Raw genomic sequence first — 22,968 nt, 5'->3', positions numbered from 1 at the left:
TACTATTTATTTGTTTTGCACAGCTGAGAATATATAATAATAATTTATTCAGGCTGCAGAATCTTGTTAGCCTGTAAGAATATTCATTATCCTGAGTGGTTCAAATAAATTCTCTTACAACTTCCCTATAGATAGGTATTTGGAAGACAGGATTTCAGTGATTAAAAAATAACCATGGTTATCATAGCCTTCTCTGAAGGACATAACCAGGTAACTAAAAACCATGTTATTTTTAGTTGTTGCATCAACGTATGTTTATATGTTCCAGTTGCACTTTTTTTTTTTTTTTTGGTTGAGTGCAGGCAGTCATTCAGCCCCACCCCAAAGGGTAGTCTTAATGTGATTCAGTTAGCTCTCCAGGAAGGCCTTACAAGCAAAAGGCTGATATTTTAAAGCTGCTAAGGGTGCCTCCAATCTTTGAAAATAACATAATATCATTAGATTTTTGCTAGAACTTGATATTGATTATTCCACATGATTACAACAAGCTAAACTAAACACTGAGTCATTTGGTAACAAATTAAGACAAGTTTACACTCTTTAGAGAAGGAGAGTACAGGCTCAGAAACCTGGAGCTACAGGGACTTGGTACACCAGAATTTCAAACAGGAGCCCCAAAGAAATCTAAATCATGACATGGTGGACTTAAATGCAGGCTTTGGAGTTAGACTGACCTGATTTAGATTCTGGTTTCAACATACATTACCCATGGGACCTTGAGCAAACTCAAGTCTAAAGTTTCCTCAGCTGTGAATTGGAGACTGAACTCTCAACATTAACCACACATTTTATGTTAGATGATAGGGAGTATTCATGTTAAATATTTAACTTATGTCAAATACATTAAAACTATATAGCAAAGAGAAACGCATAGTACCAGGCAAAGAAAGAGAGGCACGTGTCTTAAAAAGCTGATTCTATGTGAAGTTAATTTTAGAGGATTCATTTTATTACTTGATCTGTATAGTAAGTGATTTTATAATAGGATGTGAACAAAACAAAATTGCCTTGTACCAGTGTGGAAAGGAGTATGAAAGTGTTTTAAGAAATTAATGGTTTTAGAGTTGTTGAATATTGAAACGTCTCATTTAAATTATTATTTTACAACCTCTGCGGTAATTATTGTATAACTTAGGGCATAAATATTAAGAGATTATTGTTAAAACTATTTTCTTTTATATATTGCAGGGGAGAATTTGCCCTTTGGCTTGATGGAGATCTTTACCATGGAAGAAGCCATTCTTGTAAAACATTTGGGAATCATACACTTTCTAAGAAGGAAGATTTCTTTATCCAAGACATTGAAATCTGGGCTTTTGAATAAATGTAATGCTGTCTTAGCAGGATATTGGCCCAAACCTGACATGGACAAGCATTGTTTGGAAAGTTCAAGAAGCAATACAACGTAACATGTCACTCGTGCTTTAAAATTAATTGTATCACCATTTATTACAGCTATAATTTTGGAATTTATTTTTAAAATCATGTTTCTGTCCCAGGGTTTTTCAGGTTTAGACCGTGATGTGGGTCCACACAGTATAACAGCTTGGGTTTTGTCAGAATTTTGGCAGCATTTTGATCATAGTGACCACCTCATCTACCATCCGTGTTATCTCAGTCTCCTGATAAGATGGTGCTTTTTTTTTGGACCTATTTTGGTTTATTGTTTTTAAAACTATGTTGATTGTTTTACTAGAGGAGTCTAATTGGAGCATTGAGAGAATGAAGATTAGATAATGCTGTGAGATATATCTGTGACATTGGCACAGGTGACTTTTGGACATGCTCAACTTAGTCATCCTTATGAAGGAAAAAAGAACACATGCCAAAATTACGCATATTCCATAAACCACTGAGTTCTAATTTTAATTCACACTACTACAGCATTCTCTTTATTAATTTTGCAGGTATTCTCAATTTCATTTTAATAAAAATGAAATTTGAGGAGAATTCTGGTTGTGATAGACCACAATGCACATGATCTGCAGGTTTGGGCATATGCTTTCATGATTGAATTATCTGATAAAAAGTTACAAAATACAAAGGAGAATGAGAACTTGATGATTCTACTGGATTTAATATATCAAGCAAGAAAATATACTATTTGCATATTTGTAGCTTAGCAGGGCATTATAAGTACAAAAACTATGAAACAGATGCATATTCCTTCAACATATTGTGTCAGATATACTGTTTTATAGTTCCATTGTTTTAGCCTTGTTGCACACCACCTCCCAAAATATAGGTTGTTGTTCAAATGGAAAAAAAAGTGTGTTTTTTTGAGTGGTATATGTTATTAACTACCATTAGCATTTGCTGTTATAAAAGGGCAATGATTATAGTAGACAATATTGTAACTCAGTAGACTTGTTGAATATGCAAATTTACTGTCAAGTGACCTCAAAAAAAAAAAAAAAGATAGAATATATTAGTAGTTCTTATCCTCTTTTGTAGGAAACCAATAATATGCCATTGTGGCGGTCATTCATCAGTTAATTTCAAAGCTTCATGTTATGCAAAAAAAAAAAAAAAAAATCCTGCTGTTATACATGTGACAGTGACCTTGTGCTGAAATTTCAGCTATTCCAGATAAACCTTGTATATTATCTTGTAAATTAATGTTTAAAGGTAGTTTTGTTCTTATAGAAAGTGTCGATTGCCAGGTTGCTTATAGCACTTTAAATTATTCTAAAAAGGAAATTACAAGCCAAATATGTTGGCTTTAGTAGTTTTAGTTGTATAGGACTTGAATATATTTAGATCTTTTGAAAGTTTAGATAATTATCTAAAGAAAGCATAATACTAATGGGAAAGAAAATCTGATCTATTTAATATGCTGTCGCTGAATATGAATAGAAATGTGGGCATCATTTCCTTGTGTATGTAAAGCTCTCTCATAAGTTAGTAACAGTATATAGATTAAATGTTTACAATATAGAGAATTGTAAATAAATATATCGTTTTCTCCCTTGGTCTTCCACAGCAGTATTATTGTCTTTGTGGAGTTGACTAATCATTTAAAAAAAGAAAATCCTGTATTGGATTTCAATTATAATAAGGTCATAGTGGTGTATACCAAATAAAATTAAATACATAAATACAAATTCGAGTTTGGATTTATTGAATAATCAAGTTGCTTTCATATCTAAGGAATCTTTGATTAAACATACTGCTGTGGTTCATGTGTAAAACCTGCTTCTAGCAGTTTGGGGTGGTGGTAGTGACAGTGGTAATGGTAATAGTGATAGAAGGATGCATTTAACGTTTATTTATTTTTGGGACAGAGAGAGACAGCGCATGAACGGGGGAGGGGCAGAGAGAGAGGGAGACACAGAATCGGAAACAGGCCCCAGGCTCCGAGCCATCAGCCCAGAGCCTGACGCGGGGCTCGAACTCACGGACCGCGAGATCGTGACCTGGCTGAAGTCGGACGCTTAACCGACTGCGCCACCCAGGCGCCCCGAAGGATGCATTTAGTAGAGAGAACAGCATAGTTTAAAAAATGAAGAAGTGAGAGGGCACTTGACATGTGAAGAAGTGTAAGTCATTTGATATTTTTAAATTATGTTTTCTCTTTTGGTGGGGGGGAGTGCATAGCAAGGTAAGACTAATGCCATAAAGAGTTCTGTTGTGTGCAACTCCAAGAATTTAGATTTTGTTTTTTTATCTCATAGGAGCAACTAAGAAAATATGAGTGGAGGAATGACACCAATCAAGTTTACACTTTAGAAAGGTCTCTGAAAATTAGATTCGTAGAGAGAAAAACTAGAGACAAGGAGACCAATAAGCCTGTTACGAAGTCCAGAGAAAAAATGATGAGGCCTGAATAAGAATTATAGCAATGGCAATCAAGAAGGATGCATGGGGGGGCGCCTGGGTGGCGCAGTCGGTTAAGCGTCCGACTTCAGCCAGGTCACGATCTCGCGGTCCGTGAGTTCGAGCCCCGCGTCGGGCTCTGGGCTGATGGCTCGGAGCCTGGAGCCTGTTTCCGATTCTGTGTCTCCCTCTCTCTCTGCCCCTCCCCCGTTCATGCTCTGCCTCTCTCTGTCCCAAAAATAAATAAACGTTGAAAAAAAAATTTAAAAAAAAAAAAAAGAAGAAGGATGCATGGGAAAAAAAAAAAAAGGCGTGGATCTAGGAATTAGTGTTAACATGATTTTGTCATTGTATGTCAGAAAGAGGTAAGGCTAGCTCTCAGGTATTTTACTTACAGCAACTGGGCATATCATCCATTGATAGGAGTGATGTACAAAGAAGAGAAAGAAGCAGCAGACAGGGAACTTAGATTGGTTGTGAGAAATCAGAGAGCTGATGGGGAGTGTTAACATTTGGTTCTCATAAAAAGATTTTAAAATCAACGACATACAGGTATGTTGAAGCCATAATGTATGAATAAAACACCCTTGGAGATTATAGACTGACTGGAGAGAAATCTTGAGATAAATTTTTGGGGCTATAGTAATATTAAGGGATAGGCAGAAGACAAGACTCAAAGCTTCCTTCCATCTCTAGAAGCTAGAAGAACAAGAAATTAAACCTAATGAAAATAGAAGGGAGGACAAACTAAAGATAGCAGAACTGAATAAAATTTAAACAAGTATATAAGACAAAATCTGAGACTAAGACTAATAAAACCTCTAGCAAGATGAGAAAAAAGTACCATTGTTAAGAATTTAAAGCCTCTAGACTTCAAAGAGCATACTGTGGACAACTTTGTATCAGTAAACTTGACAGTGTAGATTAAAAACATTTTGGAAAACAGTTTGCTAAACCTTACCCAAGAAGAAACACAGGTTTTGTATTGCAGAAATTGAATCTGTTAATTAAAAAAAAAAAAAAAAAATCCACAAAAGAAAAACCATGCCCTAATGCCCATATGGTTCCACTGGGTAATTCTTGTAAGTATTTAAGGGGGAAAAAAAGTGTCAGTATTAGATGAACTCTTCCCAAGGTATTGAGAAAAGAGAGACTTTCTGATACTGCCTTTTGAGACCAGTGTGACCTTGATACCAAAACTTTACAATCCTTACAAGAAAATAGTACTAAAACAGTCTCATTTGAACACATATAAAATCCTACATAAAATAACCACAGATCAAAATCAGCCATATATAAAAGAATAATATAACCAAGTTTATTCCAGGAAAGCAAGAGCAGTTAACATTTTAAAACACCAATTTACCACATTTATAGAAAAAAAAGTCTCATGACCATCTCCATAGAAACGAAGCTTTTGATTAATTTCAGTGCCAGTCTATGATTAAAACTTGGTGAACTAGGAAAGAGGGGCTCTTCCTTAATCTGATAAGATTATTTTTGGAAAATGTACAGGAAGCATGATCTGTAATGGTGATTTTTTAAAAGTTTCCTCCCAGAGATAGGAAACCTGACAATGATAACTGCTATCACCGCTTGTATTCAACATTGTTCTGGAAGTTTCAACCAGTGAAAAAGCAACAAAGAGAAGAGGCATGAGGATTGGGAAGGAAGAACTTTAAATGTCATTTGTGTATGACATCATTGTGGGCATGGAAAATTCCAAAAAGATCAAACCATTTGAATTCATTAGTTGATTTAAGCAAGGTTACTAAGTTCAATATAAAAACTTTTCATTTTTCATATACAACCAACAATTAGAAAATGAAACTTAAAATATTACCATTTGTAATACCATTGAAAATATTGGATATATAACAACAGAAGATAAGTTGGAAGGCTATGCCATATTCATGATAGGAAGACAATATTGAAAGATGTCAGTTCTACAAAATCAATCTATATTGGCCCTGAAATTCTCAGCCAGGTTTATTTTTGGAAATTAAGCTGATTTCTATAATTTATATGGAAATTTAGAGACAGAATAAGGCAGCATTGAAGAATGAGGCTGTGATCTTGAATATCAGATCTGTTAAAAAGCTGGATAAGACAATGTGGTATTAGTAAAAGGATTTAGAGAAAAGAATCAAAATCAAGAGTCCAGAAACGAACTGATTTTTTTTGAAAAGACACTGTTGCTTGATGGAGAGGACAGTCTTTTCAATAAATGGTGCTCAGTTAATTGGATATCTGTATGGAACAAACAATCTTGACCCATCTCACACCACATGCAAAAATTACTTACAGATTGTAAATCTAAATGGGAAAGGTAAATAGTAGAGCTATTAGTTTTAAAAACACAGGAGAATATCTTCATGACCTTAAAATATGCATACATTTGTTAAATGGTCGGACACACAAGCACTCACCATGAAGGAAATGAATGATGAATTCTACTACATTAAAATTTTAAGATATTTTCCTCATCAAAAGACATCATTAAAAGTGAAAAGGCAACCAACAGAGAGTAGAATATTTGTATAATACACAGATCTGATGAAAGTCTTAAGTGCACAATGTGTAATTGACTACTAATCAAAAAAGTTCAACAAAAAAGGCAGAAGACTTTGGCAATTCCTACGAGCATTAAAATGGCCAATAAAAGCTATTTTAAAAGGAATGTGAAGTGGAACAACCTTGGAAAATTTTCTTGTTGGTATCCAGTAAAGCTGAGCCTTTGACCAGGAATTTAATTCCTTGATATATACCCACCAGTAATGTATCTGTTTACCAAGACTAGGTATTAGAATGTTTACAAAACCCTTTGTTTTCTCTTCCCACCACCTCCCCATCCTTCCACATACCCACCCACTCACATGTTTATGCTGAATCTAATTCTATTATACTTCACATAGGTGTTTGCATACATTTCCTAAGAACAAGGACATCCTTTTATGTAACCACAGTCCAGTGACTGAATTCAGGAAATTTAACATAATAGAATATTTTGATTTAATATGCAAAACATTTTTTAATCTCACCAAGTGGTCGTAATGTCCTTTAAAGCATTATTTTTCCTGATAGGTAATCCAATCCAGGATCCTGCACTTAGTTGTTCTTTTCATCTCCTTTAACCTGGAAGAGTTCATTCTTTGTGTTTTATGACAGTGGGTATATTTGAAGAACTCAGGAGTATAGAATGCCCATCAATATGGATTTGTATAAATTTTTCCCATATTGAGGTTATGCATCTTTGGCAAGAAAACCCCAGAAGTGATGTCATGTCTTCTGCATCATATTAGAGTCTACATATGTATGTTTATCCCCTTATTGGTGAATAATAATAGCTTTGAGTAGTTGATTAAGATAGTGTCCACTATGTTTCTCCACTACTACCATTTTCCTTTTGTAATTAATAAGGAACGTGTGGGGAAATACTTTAATACCATAATCTATTCTCCAAATTTACACAATGTTTTTGGTATCCATTGAAGATTCTTGCCTGAATTACAGAAATGATTGCAAAATGATTTTTCTTTCATTCCCAGCACATTTGTTAGTTGGCATTTACTGTAAGAGCTTTCCTTTATCATTTAAGAATATGTATTATTGGTATGAATTAATTTTTTTTTAATTGAAAGTATTACAATCCATTTCTGTGCTCTATTTAACCAATGAGTACCCTGTCAAACTGACTTCTGTACATTTCTTTTCTTGAGTGCTTGCTTCTGGTACAGTATGATGTTCCAGATTTTATGTTTTGTAACCCAATCTTAGAATCAGCCATTTCTCCAAGTAGACATGTTTCTTTTCAAGGAGAATGATATTTGGAAATAACGTTAGATGTGCTTATTGTTACTGGGGTGGCATTGCTTCTAGGGCCTTTTAGGAGACAAAGATAGGAAGCAAATTCACACATCGTGAATGCACACTAACACCTCCAATTGCAATCTAACATTACAGAATTTTTCCTTGTCTTCCTCACTTCATGTTTATATCTCTTCTCCTTGGGGCACCTGGGTGGCTTAGTCTGTTAAGCGTCCGACTTCAGCTCAGGTCATGATCTCACGGTTCGTGAGTTTGGGCCCCTCATCAAGCTCACACATTAAAGAAATCTTTTTATATCTCTCTTCTCCCACAGTGAGGATATCAGTATATTACTCATTTGCTTAATCTGACAGTATACACATTATATTTTCAGAATTGCTACACCCATACCCTCACAACAAAAGTAGAATATTCTTTTGCAGCCTTTTATCTTTAGACTGAAGTATTTTTTTTTTTAATGTTTATTTTTGACAGAGAGACAGAGCATGAGCGGGGGAGGGGCAGAGAGAGGGAGACACAGAATCCAAAGCAGGCTTCAGGCTCCGAGCTGTCAGCACAGAGCCCGACACGGGGCTTGAACCCACGAGCTGTGAGATCATGACCTGAGCCGAAGTCAGATGCTCAACCGACTGAGCCACCCAGGTGCCCCTAGACTGAAGTATTTAATCAAAGTATTGTATTCAAGAGTTATGTACATCCCTCTTTTCATTCTGTGTGATTAATCATTTGAAATAGAATTTGGGTTGTTACTTATATTCGATTTTAGGGTTTTATCTGTCATTTATTTAATTTTACTTTTTGTATATGTTAGGATTTAAAGAGTTCCAAAGTCAAAACTCTACAGAATTCTCTTTCAACTCATTTCCACCCATCCCTACAGGAAGTCAGTTTCATTATTTCTGATTATTCTCTCTCTCTCTCTCCCTCCCTCTCCCTCTCTCCCTCTCTCCATCTCTTTCTCCCTCTCCCTCTCTCCTTCTCTTCCCATCTCTGTGTCTCCACACACATACACACACAATCTAGTGTGTATATATATGTATGCATGCATGCATATTTTTTAAATTGGAACTGAAATTTATTGAAATTAATTGAAAGTACTGAAAAAACATTTTAGGAATCAAGGGGGCATCTACCCTGAATGGCCACTTTAGCGGGGGCCAAATGGTCTGTTCCTCTTGTCCATGAACAGAATGACTTAATAAAGTACAGTAATACTTCCCTGAGCATGAGTTCCCATTGACACAAAAATTTGGTTTACACAGAATTCTTCCCACATGATATGAGAATCAGCACCTGATATACCGGTTGGTAGTATTTAAAAAAAGAAGGGGCCCCCGGGGGAGGGGGGGTTGTGCTGAGAGCTCACAGCCTGGAGCCTGCTTTGGATTCTGTGTCTCCCTCTCTCTCTGCCCCTCCTCCACTTGCACTCTGCGCTCTCTGTCTCTCAAAAACAAGAAGACATTAAAAAATTTGTTTTAATAAAAAAAATGAGTTTGGGAAGTTCGAAGCAGAAAAAGCAAACGAAGAATATAGGTGCGGCCCCACCCCCACAAAGCGTGGGGAAGAGAAAACCTGAATGCAGAACTTCCCTCCTGTTCCGGTTAAGTAGGCATAATGGTAAGAAGGTGAACTTGGGAATCAGCAAATCATAAAACATCCAAGTTCTAAAAGTTGAAAGGCATTAAACATTTGGTGGTCCAGACAGAAGGGGTTTTTAAAAAGTACATTTTAGCTGTCCCAGAACTCTTTAAACAGCTATTGAAAGTTTGGAAAAGGGAAAACTCTGGAAGTTTGAAAACCGATTGAATAGTGCTTATTATTGGGGATTTAAAATTACCATTGGTAGGGGCGCCTGGGTGGCTCAGTCAGTTAAGTATCTGACTTCGGCTCAGGTCATGATCTCACAGTTTGTGGGTTCAAACCCCGCATTGGGCTCTGTTCTGACAGCTCAGAGCCTGAAGCCTGCTTCAGATTCTGTGTCTCCCTCTCTCTTTGTCCCTCCCCTGCTTGTGCTCTGTCTCTGTCTCTCAAATAAACGTTAAAATTTTTTTTTTTTAATTACCATTGGTACAATGCTATTGATGGTGTGTATTTCATGTGTAATTATTTCATACATTATTTTGGTGGCTATGAAAAATATCTATGAGGACTTTTGCCGTTGGGGTTCTTGTCTTTTTTTTGTCTAACAGCTCTAAGTTTTCCAACTATAGATTTTCTTATCATGGAGTTTTAGGATGAAAACCTGTTGCATAGCAGGCATTTTTCCTTTAAGGAAACTAGCTTTCTCATTTCACAGCCACACCTTATTCAGCGGAGTGTTCACATAGGCTCACTGAGAAGACTTTCTAATTCCATCTTCAAATTCAAATATACTGAAGTTTGAATAATCTGCATCAGTGCCTGCATAAACTGTTACTGTCCAGAGTTGAATATGAGGAAATTCTTTTGAAGCCTTGGTCGAAAAATTCTACTGATGCTAGAAGTAACCAATTATACTCTACAATTTGGTTGTATTTCAAACACAAGAAAGTGGTATTGTGGAATGTAACATTATATATTAAAATAGTAATATATAAATAACAGAAAATACAGAAAATATCTTTTATTCTTGTGCATGACTTCAAACGTTGACGTAGGTTTCACCGTGATAGAAGTGTACATCTTATATGAGATTCTACTTGGAAATTTTGGTCATTAGTTTGTAATTTAACAGAATCTATTATGGAAACAAAAATGTACATCCTTCTTTAAGAAGATATTGCAACTTTCAGTTTGAAAGAGAATCACACATGAAAACAAAGATAATTCCTATAGTAGTTTAATCCATACTTTATATTAAACCTATTATCTAACAATTCAAGTGTCTACTATTTTGAGGTATCATAATTTGACGTTAAATTCTGTATTTAACACGAAAGTACCGTAATATTTACTAACTTTCATTGTATTTGGTAAGAATTATAACCTCACATTTTATTGTTTTTAGAATTTTCTAAGACACATTAAATCTGAGAAAAATAAATAAATAGCAGATTAATGCCCACTAAATTTCTCTGTCATATCAAACAGATTTTTTTCATTGGTAAACTATTGCCAAACTAAACTTTGGCAAAACTAATATTGCCATTTTACGACTTTTAGATATTTCATAAAGTTTGTAGAGCATAAAGAAAATTAAAATGGCTCAGATCTGTTTCTAATTTACCAAGCAATGATTCTATCAGATTCTCCTACACTGAACATTCCACTCCATTGTAGAATTTTCTGTATGCCTACTTCGTTGTATATTGACATACATGTAAGAAGCGTGACTCGTCAAGGTTTTGAGAAAAAACTTCTCCAAGAAGTCCTACAAAGACAGACAATTCTGAATCTCTCACTTGCACTATACTTTCCCAGTGAAGGTGAACATACCAGCTTCTCCTTTAGCTCTAAAACCACCAGTCATGTTTGTTTTTATGTGGTTTGTGCAATTCATACAGAAGGATGATTAATTCCTATTGGCAATCTTTAAAATTCCAAGCTCACAGAGAAATTTCAGCAATTTCAGCATCTTGTTTGGATACTTTTTACCTACGTGTTTATTTTATAAGTGATGCTTTGATAGAAGTAGTAGTACAAAATCAAGCTTCTTAGAAAAATTTTAGTTTGGCTAAACTTAATGTAATTCTTTCCCCCAAAAAAGATACATCTTAATATGTTCTGCTAATATTTACCTAAAGTTAGAGTTTTTCTTAGACATAGTAATTATTTAAAGATCTATAATAATTTCTGCAATTAATAGCCAAATATTTTTGCCTAAAGGGTAAGTAGAATTTCAAATGCTTATGCTATTATTGTATACTAATAACACTATGTGCTTTCTGAAATGCTTTGTGTATGCTTCCTCAAGATCTTCAAACTACCTCAGAAATAGAGTGCCAGATAGTCATTTATGTAAAAGTTGTTTAATATATACTAGGTTATTACAGAGAAGTTTGCATTTTAATTCTTATTACATTACATTTAGCATTAAGACAACAGTGGGTCAAGTCTGGCTTTTGTTGTTGAAGGTTCACTGGAGTAGAGTAATCACAACATGGTCATCTCGGCCTTGCCATAACATCTCTCCTTCGAAGTCAACCAGTCCATGCTTCCTGGCACGCATAAGAATGCCCACTACTTTATCTGAAATACGAACGTATCTGTCAAAGAGGTCTCCAAAAGTAACCTGAATCTTGCCATCTCGTCTGTGGTGGGCCATCGTGCGGATGATGAAGCACATGTCCATGATCTCTCGGTAGATGTGCTCCTCAGCTCGCTTGGCCCTTTCTGCAGTTTTGGTTCCCTCCTTGGGACGGCCATAGCCTTCATCTCCCTTGTGCAGGCGGGTGGACATGGCCAGCTCGTAATCAAATTCCTCACTGAAAGGATTGAGCTTCTGTGTCTGTATGTGTTCGTCAGCCCATTGTTGCCATCTCCCTTTCAGGTTGTCCACTTGGCTGTATTTCCGCTGGGCCTTGCAGCTGAGTTTCTCTGTAAATCTATTTGCCCTAAAAGGTAGAGAGGGTGAAGGATCAAGACACTGATATTTAACATCCAAGTGTTGTTTTCTCTTTGTACTTCCTACCCATACGCATCTTAACGTAAGTCTAATTTTTTCACTATAAACAAAATATAATCACAGTACAAAAAATTAGAAATGAAAGAAGAAAAATTAGAACGGTCACACCTTTGTTCTTTATTATTTTTTTTTTCAAGGATAGTTGACAACCACCATTGTTCTTATTTTGGTATACCATAAAAAGCATTAAACTCTATTTCAAGGAAAAAGCTTCCTTACACAAATATAATGTAAATATGTGTGTCTTAACGTTGCATGTTAGTAACATTTTAGAACTGGAATCATATGAATATATTAAGAGGAACCACTTTGTATAGGAATTCAGGAACCAGTTATTTTCCCAAAACAAGGCTTATTATACATATAGCCCACGTGTATTGTACTACTTACTTATGTATATATGTTCATATATGGATTTTTAGGAGAGTGTATTCTAGTATCAATGATGTGCCACGAATTTTGGAATATCAAGTTGTATAGGTAGAAGACAATAGGTAGCAATTGTAACATTTATTGAATACTTGGTGCTGGCATTCTTCCAAACACTTTTTATTAACATTCCTATGATCATTCTAGGAGATTGGTACTACTAATCTCTCTTCACAGATGAGGAAACTGAGGTCAGAGGGGTTAAGTAACTTGCTTAAAGACACAAAACTGTTAAGTGATAGTGCTGGGATTTGAACCAGGTCTGTGTGTCACTACTGTGAAACACTGCCCTAAACCAGTGGCAAAGGCAGTATTCAAATACCAACTGTCTGAGGCTAAAGTCAATATCCTTCCCACCGTGCAGTGATGGTACTCATCATGGGGGGTACAGTGTCTAATAAGTAGATGATTTATGTTTCAGATGTGTGTGTCTTTTCCTTGCAATTTGGAATGCATTTTCTTGTTATTAAAAACCAGCATTGGAAAGCGTAGACCAGTAGTATTGTGAAGGTGCAGGCCCAATTTTAAAATAGGTAGTTTATCTTTAAAGGATGTCTCTGTCTTTTCTGTATCTCCAGTCTCCTAGACTCTTTTCTCCTAGGTCTCTTTGTCTTCACAAGGAAACTCTCGGACTGTCTAAAAGTCAGAGATTTGTATTCCTCATTGTCACGAGTGACCCGCCCTTCCTTCTCTCCCCAAGTGCCCTTATGTCTGGAAGCACTGGGATTGGTGCTGTAGAGCCTCACTGAAGTTGCTGGCATGAACCACAGGCCTGAGCTAAGTGGCCCCTCCTATCCAAGCTCTCACAACTCTCTCTTCAAAACCCAGCTACAGGTCAGATGTGAGTATTCCTCACTGTCCAATCTCACTTCCTGAAATCTGGTTATCCCAACGCAGGAAACTCCCAGATGTGGGTAGGGAGACACAGGTTACTTCTAGCAGCACAGTTTTCAAGAGAGGAATAACAACCACTAGATGGCGAACTTTCACTAATTCCCATGCTTTGTGTGTTCAAAACTATGTTTGCTGCATTCAGTTTCTTTACTAAACCAGAGCCAAAACCAGGGATATGCTGATACGTATAACACTGTTATTCTTTGTAGCCCTGTGGACAAAAGTATATGACAAAGTTAATCTGGCAAAAGCACATAAAAACAGTATACACAAAGTATATAACAAAGTTAATCAGGAAAAAGCACACAAAAACTGTATACACAATTATTGCAATTTTTAAAAATCACATATGTGTGGAAAAGTGCTAGGAATTACACCACACTGAAATGGAATGGATTTCCGTCAGCCCCCTGGTCCTCACCATCACCTGCTTCTCCATAGACTATCCCTGTTCAACTTCCCAGAGTATGGACTGCTGGACCTTGTTATCAAATGAGAGCAAACATTAGAACCTCCCCTTAGAACCATGGCAATCCATGACAGGCGTAGTCTTCAATAACAAGCCCAAAGCTGTCCTAGCATATATAACCAAAGCTCACACCTGATTTCAGACTGGGTCATCCTGCTAGAGAAGAGACTTGAAACGTCTCAGAAGAAAGTGAAAAGAGTAGCATCATTTGTTAACTCACACAAATGTTTCTCAAGCATCAACTGTACTTCTGTCCTATATAAGAAAATGTAATACAGTAGTCCACCCCTTATTCATGGTTTCAGTTACCGTGGGCAACCCCAGTCTGGGAGCACAGGAGCTTCCTTCTAATGAGTCATCGGAAGGTTAGCAGTAGCCTAACACTACATCACGGTGCCATCATTCACCTCATTTTGTCATCTCACGTAGTCACAAAAGAGTGAATACGGAACAGGAAGATATTTTGAGAGAGAGACCACATTCACATAACTTTTATTATACTACATGGTTAGAATTGTTCTATTGTGGTTAATGTTTTTACTGTGCTTCATTTTGTAAATTAAGCTTTATCATAGATATGTACGTATAGGAAAAAAAAACACAGTATATATAAGTACTTTCTGCAGTTTTCAGTATCCACTAGAGGTCTTAGAATGTATCCCCCACACGTAAGGAGGGGACTCCTGTACATCTTCCCTGTCAGGTGCTTTTGGGCACTTCGGCATCCTTTATTAAAGTAGCTATGACACCTGGTGTGTGTCAGATATTGTTTTAGGTACTCACTGGATATTCAATAATGAAAAAAAAAAGACAATAAATAATCACTGAAAGATATTCATGAAAATAATGAGACTAATACAAATTTGAGTATATGGTAAAATTCTAACTATGTAAAATGTGTACACATCAAGATGAAGAAATCATTAGCGTGTGCATAATTGAAAATAACTGTTAGTATTCAGATCCAGTTTTTTTTAATTTTTTAAAAAAATTATCTTTCATGTTGGTATCATGTTCATTTTGTAATTTAAAGAAAGGGAAAAAAAGGAAAATACTCAAATTGGCATCCAAAGCTAACTTGTTCAAACTGTGTGTTATATGAGCCTCTGATTCCTTGATGTGGGTTTTTTTCCCCTCTAATTTTCAACTCTGTGTCTTTAGGGATAGGGTTGATGTTGGTGAGGTAATAAATCTCTGAGGAAGTGAAGCATTTATCTTCTAAAAAAGCACCTCCTAATTCTTAATGCCCATTTGTTACATTGTCAAATTGTAATTCCCAATAATAGGACCAGAAGGAAAGCAAAGAAATTGGTCCAATAAGGAAGAATTAGAAAATAGGCAGGTTATAAAAGATGAAGTCCTAAGAGAAAATATACCTTAATGAGGTACCTTACCTTAATTGTCTTTATCTTATAAATGTTCTGTATTGTTATTGTATTTCCAATTTTAAAAAAGCCTGAAAGTATCATGTTCAAATCAGGATTAGAAAATGTTATACCTTGAATATCCTCTTGGTCAATGAACATAAGAAACAATATACTTGCTTATCCTGTTTTTGTTTTCAAGTAACAATGAGAATAATAGTTTAGATTGAGTTTCAGAAGTACAATCTAGTATAAATTTATAGAAAGCAAAGCAATATTCAAAGACTGACATCACACCCATATTTAGGATAGTAATATTTAAACTTGCCTTCTTAGTTTCATTCTTAGTAAACAAAGTTTCTTACAATCAACGAGTATTTCCCTGGTCCTATTATGTGCAAAAGTAACTAATTCTACTAGACATTCTAAGCATTCTCATTGGAAAGTGTACATTCTATCACTGAAATAAATTCTGAAATTTATTTATCTGTCAGCTTTAAAAATGACATCAGTTCGAGGGTTCCTTTCTTCTGTGAATGGGATATTCAGCAATATAATAAGAATATAGGAACCAACTGTATCATAGGTTTTATCATTCTGGAGTAATAATTATATGGGTAAGTTATTAAATATGAATAAACCCCATGGGAAATAAAAGTCTTGAAAGGCATATTTCAAACTTAACCAAGTTCACTGGCACTAGAAACACTCTGGTAGGTGGCCTTCACCTGCATCACCAAATGATGCTTCAAAACGCCGTTGGGCTTGGAGGTGAAGTTTTCTGGTCTGTCTTGGATCTGCCTGAAGAAAGCAGAGATCTGCTCTCATTGCCCCACTGCAGAGTGTGACTCTACTGCAGCCAAGGGGGCATCTCTCCTCTTAGCACAGCAACATTTCTCTGTCAGGAAAGCAAATAATTCCTTTCCGACTTCCCGGGAAAGTGTTGCCAAGAATTTGCTCCTCTGTGCATTGATTCGCTTACTCCTCTCCACAGGAAGTGTAGCCAGTTTGACTAAGGGAAGCATGCATTCACGGGGTCACATTTATCTCTTTCTGTCAGCAATCAGATTTGAGAGCCCGGCTTGTGATTCTTCTTGCAAATTGGCAACTGTCCTCAGCGTCCATAGAAAGGGTTCCACGCTCTAGAATTGGGGTCGATAGCAGAAAGCCATACTTTGGCCTCTGTTTCTAATAAAACCCTTCAATATAGTTGTACCCAAACCTTACACTTTGGGTGTTATTAGGATTCCATTAGTTAAGCTGACACTTTGCCTTCCATTTTATATCTTGAGTCTGTTTCTACTGAGAGAATTGGTAGATTCTCAGAGAATCAGTGGTTAAGAACATAAGTTCTGTCATCAACCTTCCCAACTTCATCACTTACTAACTCTATGATTTGGATACATTTCTTGATGTCTCTGTGTGTCAATTCCCTTATCTATAAAATGGCATTCTGATGCTCAATTATTATTTTTGCTGAATGTAACTTGGCAGGGAGGATAAGTGGATGTTTGGCACTTTTGTACAGGAGATCTCACCATTTTTGTACTGGTGAGGGATGCAATTCCTTTTGTCTAAAGGAGCTGGACCAAACAAGTCATGTAGCCGTACAATCAAAACACTCAGTATTTTAAAAATACGGCATAAAATAGAAACCATTTTCATAGGTTAGCAAAACTCTGTTAGTAAAGAATATCTCTACTTTTTACCAAATCTGACTTATTCATTTTTATTATCTATGAAACATCTTGACCACCAAGAAAATTCTTTCTACTTAGTCCCTCATGATACATAATTTGCTCCCTATTGGTGGAAATGGGTAATTAATGGCGCTTAGGATTAAGTGAACAAAACCCCCCCTTCATATAGACTTACTCAATAATGCCACACTCATTTCTCAAACAGTATTTGAGAGTCCCAACAGGCTTCTGCTGTAGTTTTCTGAGCACAGCTAGGATTACTGCTGACATTAAGAGATGCTGTCTCTGCATAAGACATTCTGGTACCCTATGTACTCCAAGACTGAGAGAAAGGAACCAAAGAAGGAATGAAGAGATTTAATCCCACTCTTCCACCCCAGCCCTGAGGACCAGTCTCCTAGTGTCCTGTAGGATTGGGATTACCATGGCTGGGCCTTCTTCTCTGCTTACAATGCATACAACTTCTTCACGAGTTCCTCTGGGTCCACTGCTCTGCATATTAATATCAAAATAACTCTATGGCTTATGTCTTTTTTTTAAGATGAGGACAGAGAGGATTTGCCAAAGTAACCATGATTCAAACCTAGTTGTCTCTTATTCAAAGCTTATGCACCTTCCCATCACACTAAGAAGGTGTCCGTGTACATGTCTGACTTTAGGAACTTGTGAAGGGTCATGTATGCGAGTCCTCACTTCCAGGTGAAATAGTTTAGAGTCTAGTGAAGAGGGTGGGATTGGAAGCCAGATTGCCTACCTTCAAATCCCTTGGGCTGTACACTCTTATACAAATTTTCTACTATGTCTTTGTCTTATGCCCCCATCTATCAAATGTGGATGATAATTATACCTACCCCAGGAGAATATTATGAGGATGGAACGAATAAACACAAGAATACACATTGACAGGTGCCAAAGAAGAATACATGCCTGGGAGATCGATGCCAGCTGTCACGTTCCTACCTCTGGCCAATCCAAAGCGTGCCCACAGAAGATCTTCATTGTGCCATCCTCAGTCTTGATTCTGTTAGGTTCTAGTATTCCATTTCTAGCACATACACACCCACACCCAAAATCCACAAGGCCAGAATTAGACTGTGGTTCCATATGTTCTGGTAGAACAATTATATCTGATAACGAATTTCTGTATGAACATGAGTAGAACACAGATCCAGATCTCTTCACACATCCTCAAGGCCCCACCTGAGAGCACCGTGTCTGCCTTCAAAACATTGCATTTGGAGACAGGCACATCTCAGCTTTGTCACAAACTTGCTGGGTAAACTTTCCCTTCTGAACTTTAGTGCCCTGATCCCTGACATGGGATACTACCTGCCTCAGAAAAGGACAAAGCATGTAAAGTACCCGTGGCACACATTAAATGCACGAGGGTTGTTACAATTATCTAGATGTGCCATTTCACTTTTCTTGAAAACATGTGATATTGTAGTCCTCTTTCAAAATGGCTTTAGAGTCACAATCTGTAAGACAGTTTTTTGTCAAACCAGGTAATCAGGTTTGTTCTTTACCTTATTTCATTGAATTTAAAAAGCACACCCACACATCTAATATTCCAAGAGGGAGTCCGTTGATCAGCATTCATCAGAGACTTTTCACATATTTTGATATTCTACAGTTGTGGAGTGAGATATCCAGACTTTCTACTATGTGCAGGTGGAGTGTCTTGAAAGACAGCATGTCTTTTTTTTTTTTCTGTCTGAACAAATGTATCAGTTTGACTCAGTGTGTATGTCTGAGTGTGTAGGTATGTGTATTTGACATCTAAATGTTTTCGGATTGTGGTATTTTAATCACCTGGCTTTAATAGCGTGTCTGTCTTTGTTTACCAACAGAACGAACTTTTTCTGAAACGTTGAAAAATTGCCAAATAATAGAATCTATATGAATAATAACAGCTTTTACATATGGAGTATATGTGGCCGGTACTGTGCTAAGGGCCTGGCAGCCTTAATCTCCTTTACTTCTGCCAGTACAACAGACTTTATCCCCTAAGGTTACTGTTGCTATCATTTTACAAAGAAATGGGTTTAGAAAAATAAACTGTGTGCATGTGTTGAGAACATTTAAGATCTACTCTCTTAGCTACTTTCAAGCATGTAACAGTGTTGTTAACTATAGTGGGGGCGGAGCTGGAACTTGAACTTGGATCTGTCTGACTTCAGAGCCTACTCTGGAGTTAGATAGCAGCCTCCCCACCCGTTTACTGGGTCACAGAGACCTCTGCCCGGCAGGCACTCTCTAGGTAGATGTGTCTGCTGATAACACTACAGACTGGTTTGAGACCAGGGAAAGGTTTGCCCGCTGTACCAACAAGCACTGTTTCGGCAAGAAATAAGTCAGTTTGTTACTCATCATAGAATGTATTTTAAAAATGTACCCAAAGCAGACAACCTTCTCTGGTGGCTTTATCTTTGTTGAGGCTAAGACTTGAGTAGCCAGTTCAAAACAGAAAGCAGAAACAAAATAGTACAGGCCCTCGACCCCAAGGCCCATGTGTAGCTGGGCACTGCCCCTTTAGTCCCCACAGGACCTCACTGCCGGCCCAGTCTTTAAGATTCTCCTTCTAACCTTGGTAGCATTTCCCTGCTCTCCTGGTCCCCATGGCTGGTCGCGGCTCCAAGGCAGAGTAAGGAGCTGAAGGGGGCATTCACTTACTGGGAAGGCAAGGGGCGTTTGATTCTGATGGCGACCACCTGCTCTCCGTCCTGCTCGGGCCTTTCCTCGGTCTCCCCTCCGTAGCCGCTGTCCTCTGTGTCTATGCTGTCACTCCGCCACTGGGGCTCGTCCCGTCCCATCTCTTTCCAGCCTTTGGTCAGCTCGGACACCAGGTTGGCGCATTTTCTCCTGCGCGTCGGGGAGCCATGGCTCTGGAGGATTCTGTCAATGTCATCCTCTTGCCGCCCGGCTCCAGGCATGTCACCGTCCTTCTCGTACCTGTGGCTGAGGTGGCTGACATCCCCTCCTCTCTCGTAAGCTTTGCTGACAATTGTTTTGGTCACCTCTCTCCTTTTGATACGAGAGGCTTCAGCGGCTCCCTCTGGCTTTTGGGAGGGAGACTTCGGGGCGCTCTGAGCTTTCTGGTGGGGGGCGGGGTAGATCACTGGCTTAGGAGCTCGGGGTGCGTCCTGGGTCCCTCCCGGCTGCCAACCTGTGGGCTCTTGGGCCTGCCTGACGCTGTTCTCGTTTGCCCACTGCTGCCAGCCTCGGGCCAAGTTGATAACCAGGGTGGCTGTGCGGACCTTCCGGAGGGCACGCTTGGCTGGGCCCTCCTCTCTTCCCTTCTCTCCCAGAGCCATGCCACCCTTCTCTTCTCTGCCGGTAGCCCGGGCACTGGCTGAAGCGACTGTCCACCTGTGGAGTGCCTGAGATTTAAATAGAAGCAGGGTGTGGGGTGGGAAGAGTTTGGTGACCGTGGAAACTATGTGAAATATTTCTTGCCAAGATGTGGTGCCTTCCCCGCGATGGTGTGCTTTTTTTAAACCCTGACGTCTCCAGTTTCATCACGGCAGACGGACGTCTCTGCTGGTAAAGGACAGTGATACGCACTCCCTTTCTTCTCAAGTGCCAGAGTGAAAATGACTAGATTTGATCATGTGCTCAGCCCTATGTTCTTCTTGACCTTAAAATATGGTCCTACCATTTATAGCGGCGTAAAATATGTGCACAAATTGTTCTAGGAATATTATAGGCTTGTTCTCATTTAAATCTCAAAAGGGCTCTTGATTAGTCCCATTTTATAGAGGAGTACATTGAAATCTCACTTCCTACAGCTAATAATATCCGCGATTCAAACCCAGATCTGTCTGATTTAAAACTTGTGCTTTTTACTCTAGTTATCAAAGATCCTATTACCTTTTTCTTTTGTCTTCACCTCTATTTGATACAGACCTTAGAATCACCTCCTCCAACCTTAATTTTCCAGATGAGAAAACCGAGGCCCAGGTAAGGGGGAGACAAAGGGCGGGTTTTCCAGTCCCAAGCTTGAATTGTTGTATAGACAGGTCATATTGATATATAAGACGATGGTCAAATTTTTGGTCCAATTTTTTTTTTAAGCTTTAAATTAAGACCTACACACACACACACTGACTTTCGGAAATTATTATTACAAAAAATCTTTTCAAATATGTTGAAAAGTATTTTGTTTCAAAAAAGATCATTTAAAGACAAAATAAGTGAACGCTATCAGAAGCAACCCCCGCATGACCTTTTGTTTTTAATAACATACCCTTCCTTTAGGTTGATGTAGAAAAAGCCATGCATTCGATTCTCGGAACAAAGATTGAAATACAGTTTTTAAAAAAGGACTAGATAGATAGGTCATTTGGAGAGAAAAAGAACCAGATATGAAGTGTACTAAACCAGATAAAATGCTCAGAACTCAGCACTGAATAATTTCTTAAAGTAAGACAAATTGAATTTTTTCTCATACAATAGTCTATAGACTTCGGAACTGTATCCTTTCCTCTCATCAATATTGATTGAGAATTGCTGTCTAAGAGCATAAAAAAGGGCATGAAAGTCAGTTAATTCTAATGGTGAGACAAATTTATTAAAAAAAAAATATGTTGATGTCAGTTTTTCATCATGTAGGTCATTTACCTCCTAAGATTAAAACAATTTGGGAGATGATTTAATACTCTACCTAGAAATCTGTCAGATGTGTACTCAGAGTTCAACAGCATCTGATAAGGTTAACGGAGACAAAATCTTTCTTGATTAAGAGGAAATTGGATCACAAGGAAAGAAGACTATTACAAATCAAGATTTAAATCTGAGTCTGAAATTTCTGGCATACTTTCCCGGAATGTAGATACACTGCAGACTGTTTGGTTCCCGTTAGATTCCTTTCACCCCACTTGGAATGCCCTTGGGAAGAAATGGGGTTCTTTAGAGATGCCCATGAGCTTAGCCCAGGATCAGGCTAATTTACAACTGTCCAGGGAGTTTTTCTGCTCCTCTGTGCACACTTGCTCCATGTTCAATTCTGATAGAAGGAGACAAAGTGGAGACAGTAAAATGTTATTGGAGTTTCAATATTAACAGGCTTTGCGGTCCACTGCCTGGGGCTTGGGGCTGTCAGCAGATGGTCTTGGCAAAAAACAGAGGCAGCTCCCAACAGAATCTGGTCATTCTTTCTGAGATCTCACTTCGGCAACTGCGGCCTGTGGCTCTTCATTCCTACATCTCCAGAAGAGAGTGTAAAATTTTTGTTTCCTTCTTATGTCTACTTTGGGCATTCCTTCCCTAGAGCAAGTTCTGTATGCTACCTAGTGTGCATTTTATAAGAAATGTTCTATCTTCTTTCTCAACCTAGATCTAAATTCTTAGGAGTTCAGTATTCTTCTATTGTAATAGAAAGTGCAAAAGAAATGGAGATAGAGTCTCAAAGATAAAGATATAGTAGAAAAAGCAGTTTACAATGTGAGCTTCCTATGAAAACATGAGATTAGAAACTGTAAGTGAAGGTTGGGAGGTGATTAATGAAGTAATTACCACCTAAGAAATGTGTCATCAGTGTGAAAGTGTTTTGAAACTATATTCGTTTTTACTTGATTCTTATGGGCAATCCTAGGGAGGGAAGGGAGTTGTATTTATATACTTCTTTGCATTATGCACTTAGGAGTCAGGTAGGACCAATTCTCATAATCATCTGTATACTTTTACTCAAGACTTCAGAAACCTACATTTGCTCAAAGCTTTTATGAAACAATAATTTCATTGATCCTTTATACATAAACTACTAAGTCCTTTAATCATTCAGTTTCACAAAAATAGGAATAAAAAGACTTGAATACAGAACAAAAAAGAGCTTCTGATTTCAAGTGAATTTACTCAGTGTTCATG

General features: G+C 37.6%; 2 protein-coding genes across 13 annotated transcripts in view; one reads left to right on the top strand and one right to left on the bottom strand.

Annotated features, from left to right (window-relative positions):
- The window catches only part of OXR1 (oxidation resistance 1), a 364,732-nt gene extending 361,628 nt beyond the window's left edge, over nucleotides 1–3,104 (top strand). For all 12 annotated transcript variants that reach the window (XM_030304531.1, XM_032591945.1, XM_030304536.1 and 9 more), the window contains one exon: nucleotides 1,189–3,104. In XM_030304531.1, the coding sequence (XP_030160391.1) occupies nucleotides 1,189–1,324 (136 nt within the window). In that variant the 3' untranslated portion in view covers nucleotides 1,325–3,104. The remainder of the gene's footprint in view (nucleotides 1–1,188) is intronic.
- Nucleotides 3,105–11,602: 8,498 nt separating this feature from the next.
- ABRA (actin binding Rho activating protein) lies at nucleotides 11,603–20,451 on the bottom strand. The gene is made up of 2 exons (XM_030304445.1): nucleotides 19,777–20,451; nucleotides 11,603–12,176 (listed from the first exon to the last, which is right to left on the bottom strand). The coding sequence occupies exons 1-2, from the start codon at nucleotides 20,415–20,417 to the stop codon at nucleotides 11,699–11,701; spliced, it is 1,119 nt and encodes a 372-aa protein (XP_030160305.1). The 5' UTR covers nucleotides 20,418–20,451; the 3' UTR covers nucleotides 11,603–11,698.
- Nucleotides 20,452–22,968: the final 2,517 nt, after the last annotated feature.

Source organism: Lynx canadensis, chromosome F2 (assembly GCF_007474595.2).
Source record: "Lynx canadensis isolate LIC74 chromosome F2, mLynCan4.pri.v2, whole genome shotgun sequence".
Lineage (NCBI taxonomy): Eukaryota > Metazoa > Chordata > Mammalia > Carnivora > Felidae > Lynx > Lynx canadensis.
The sequence above is the reverse complement of the archived record's forward strand: the minus strand, read 5'-3'. Positions and strand labels throughout refer to the sequence as shown.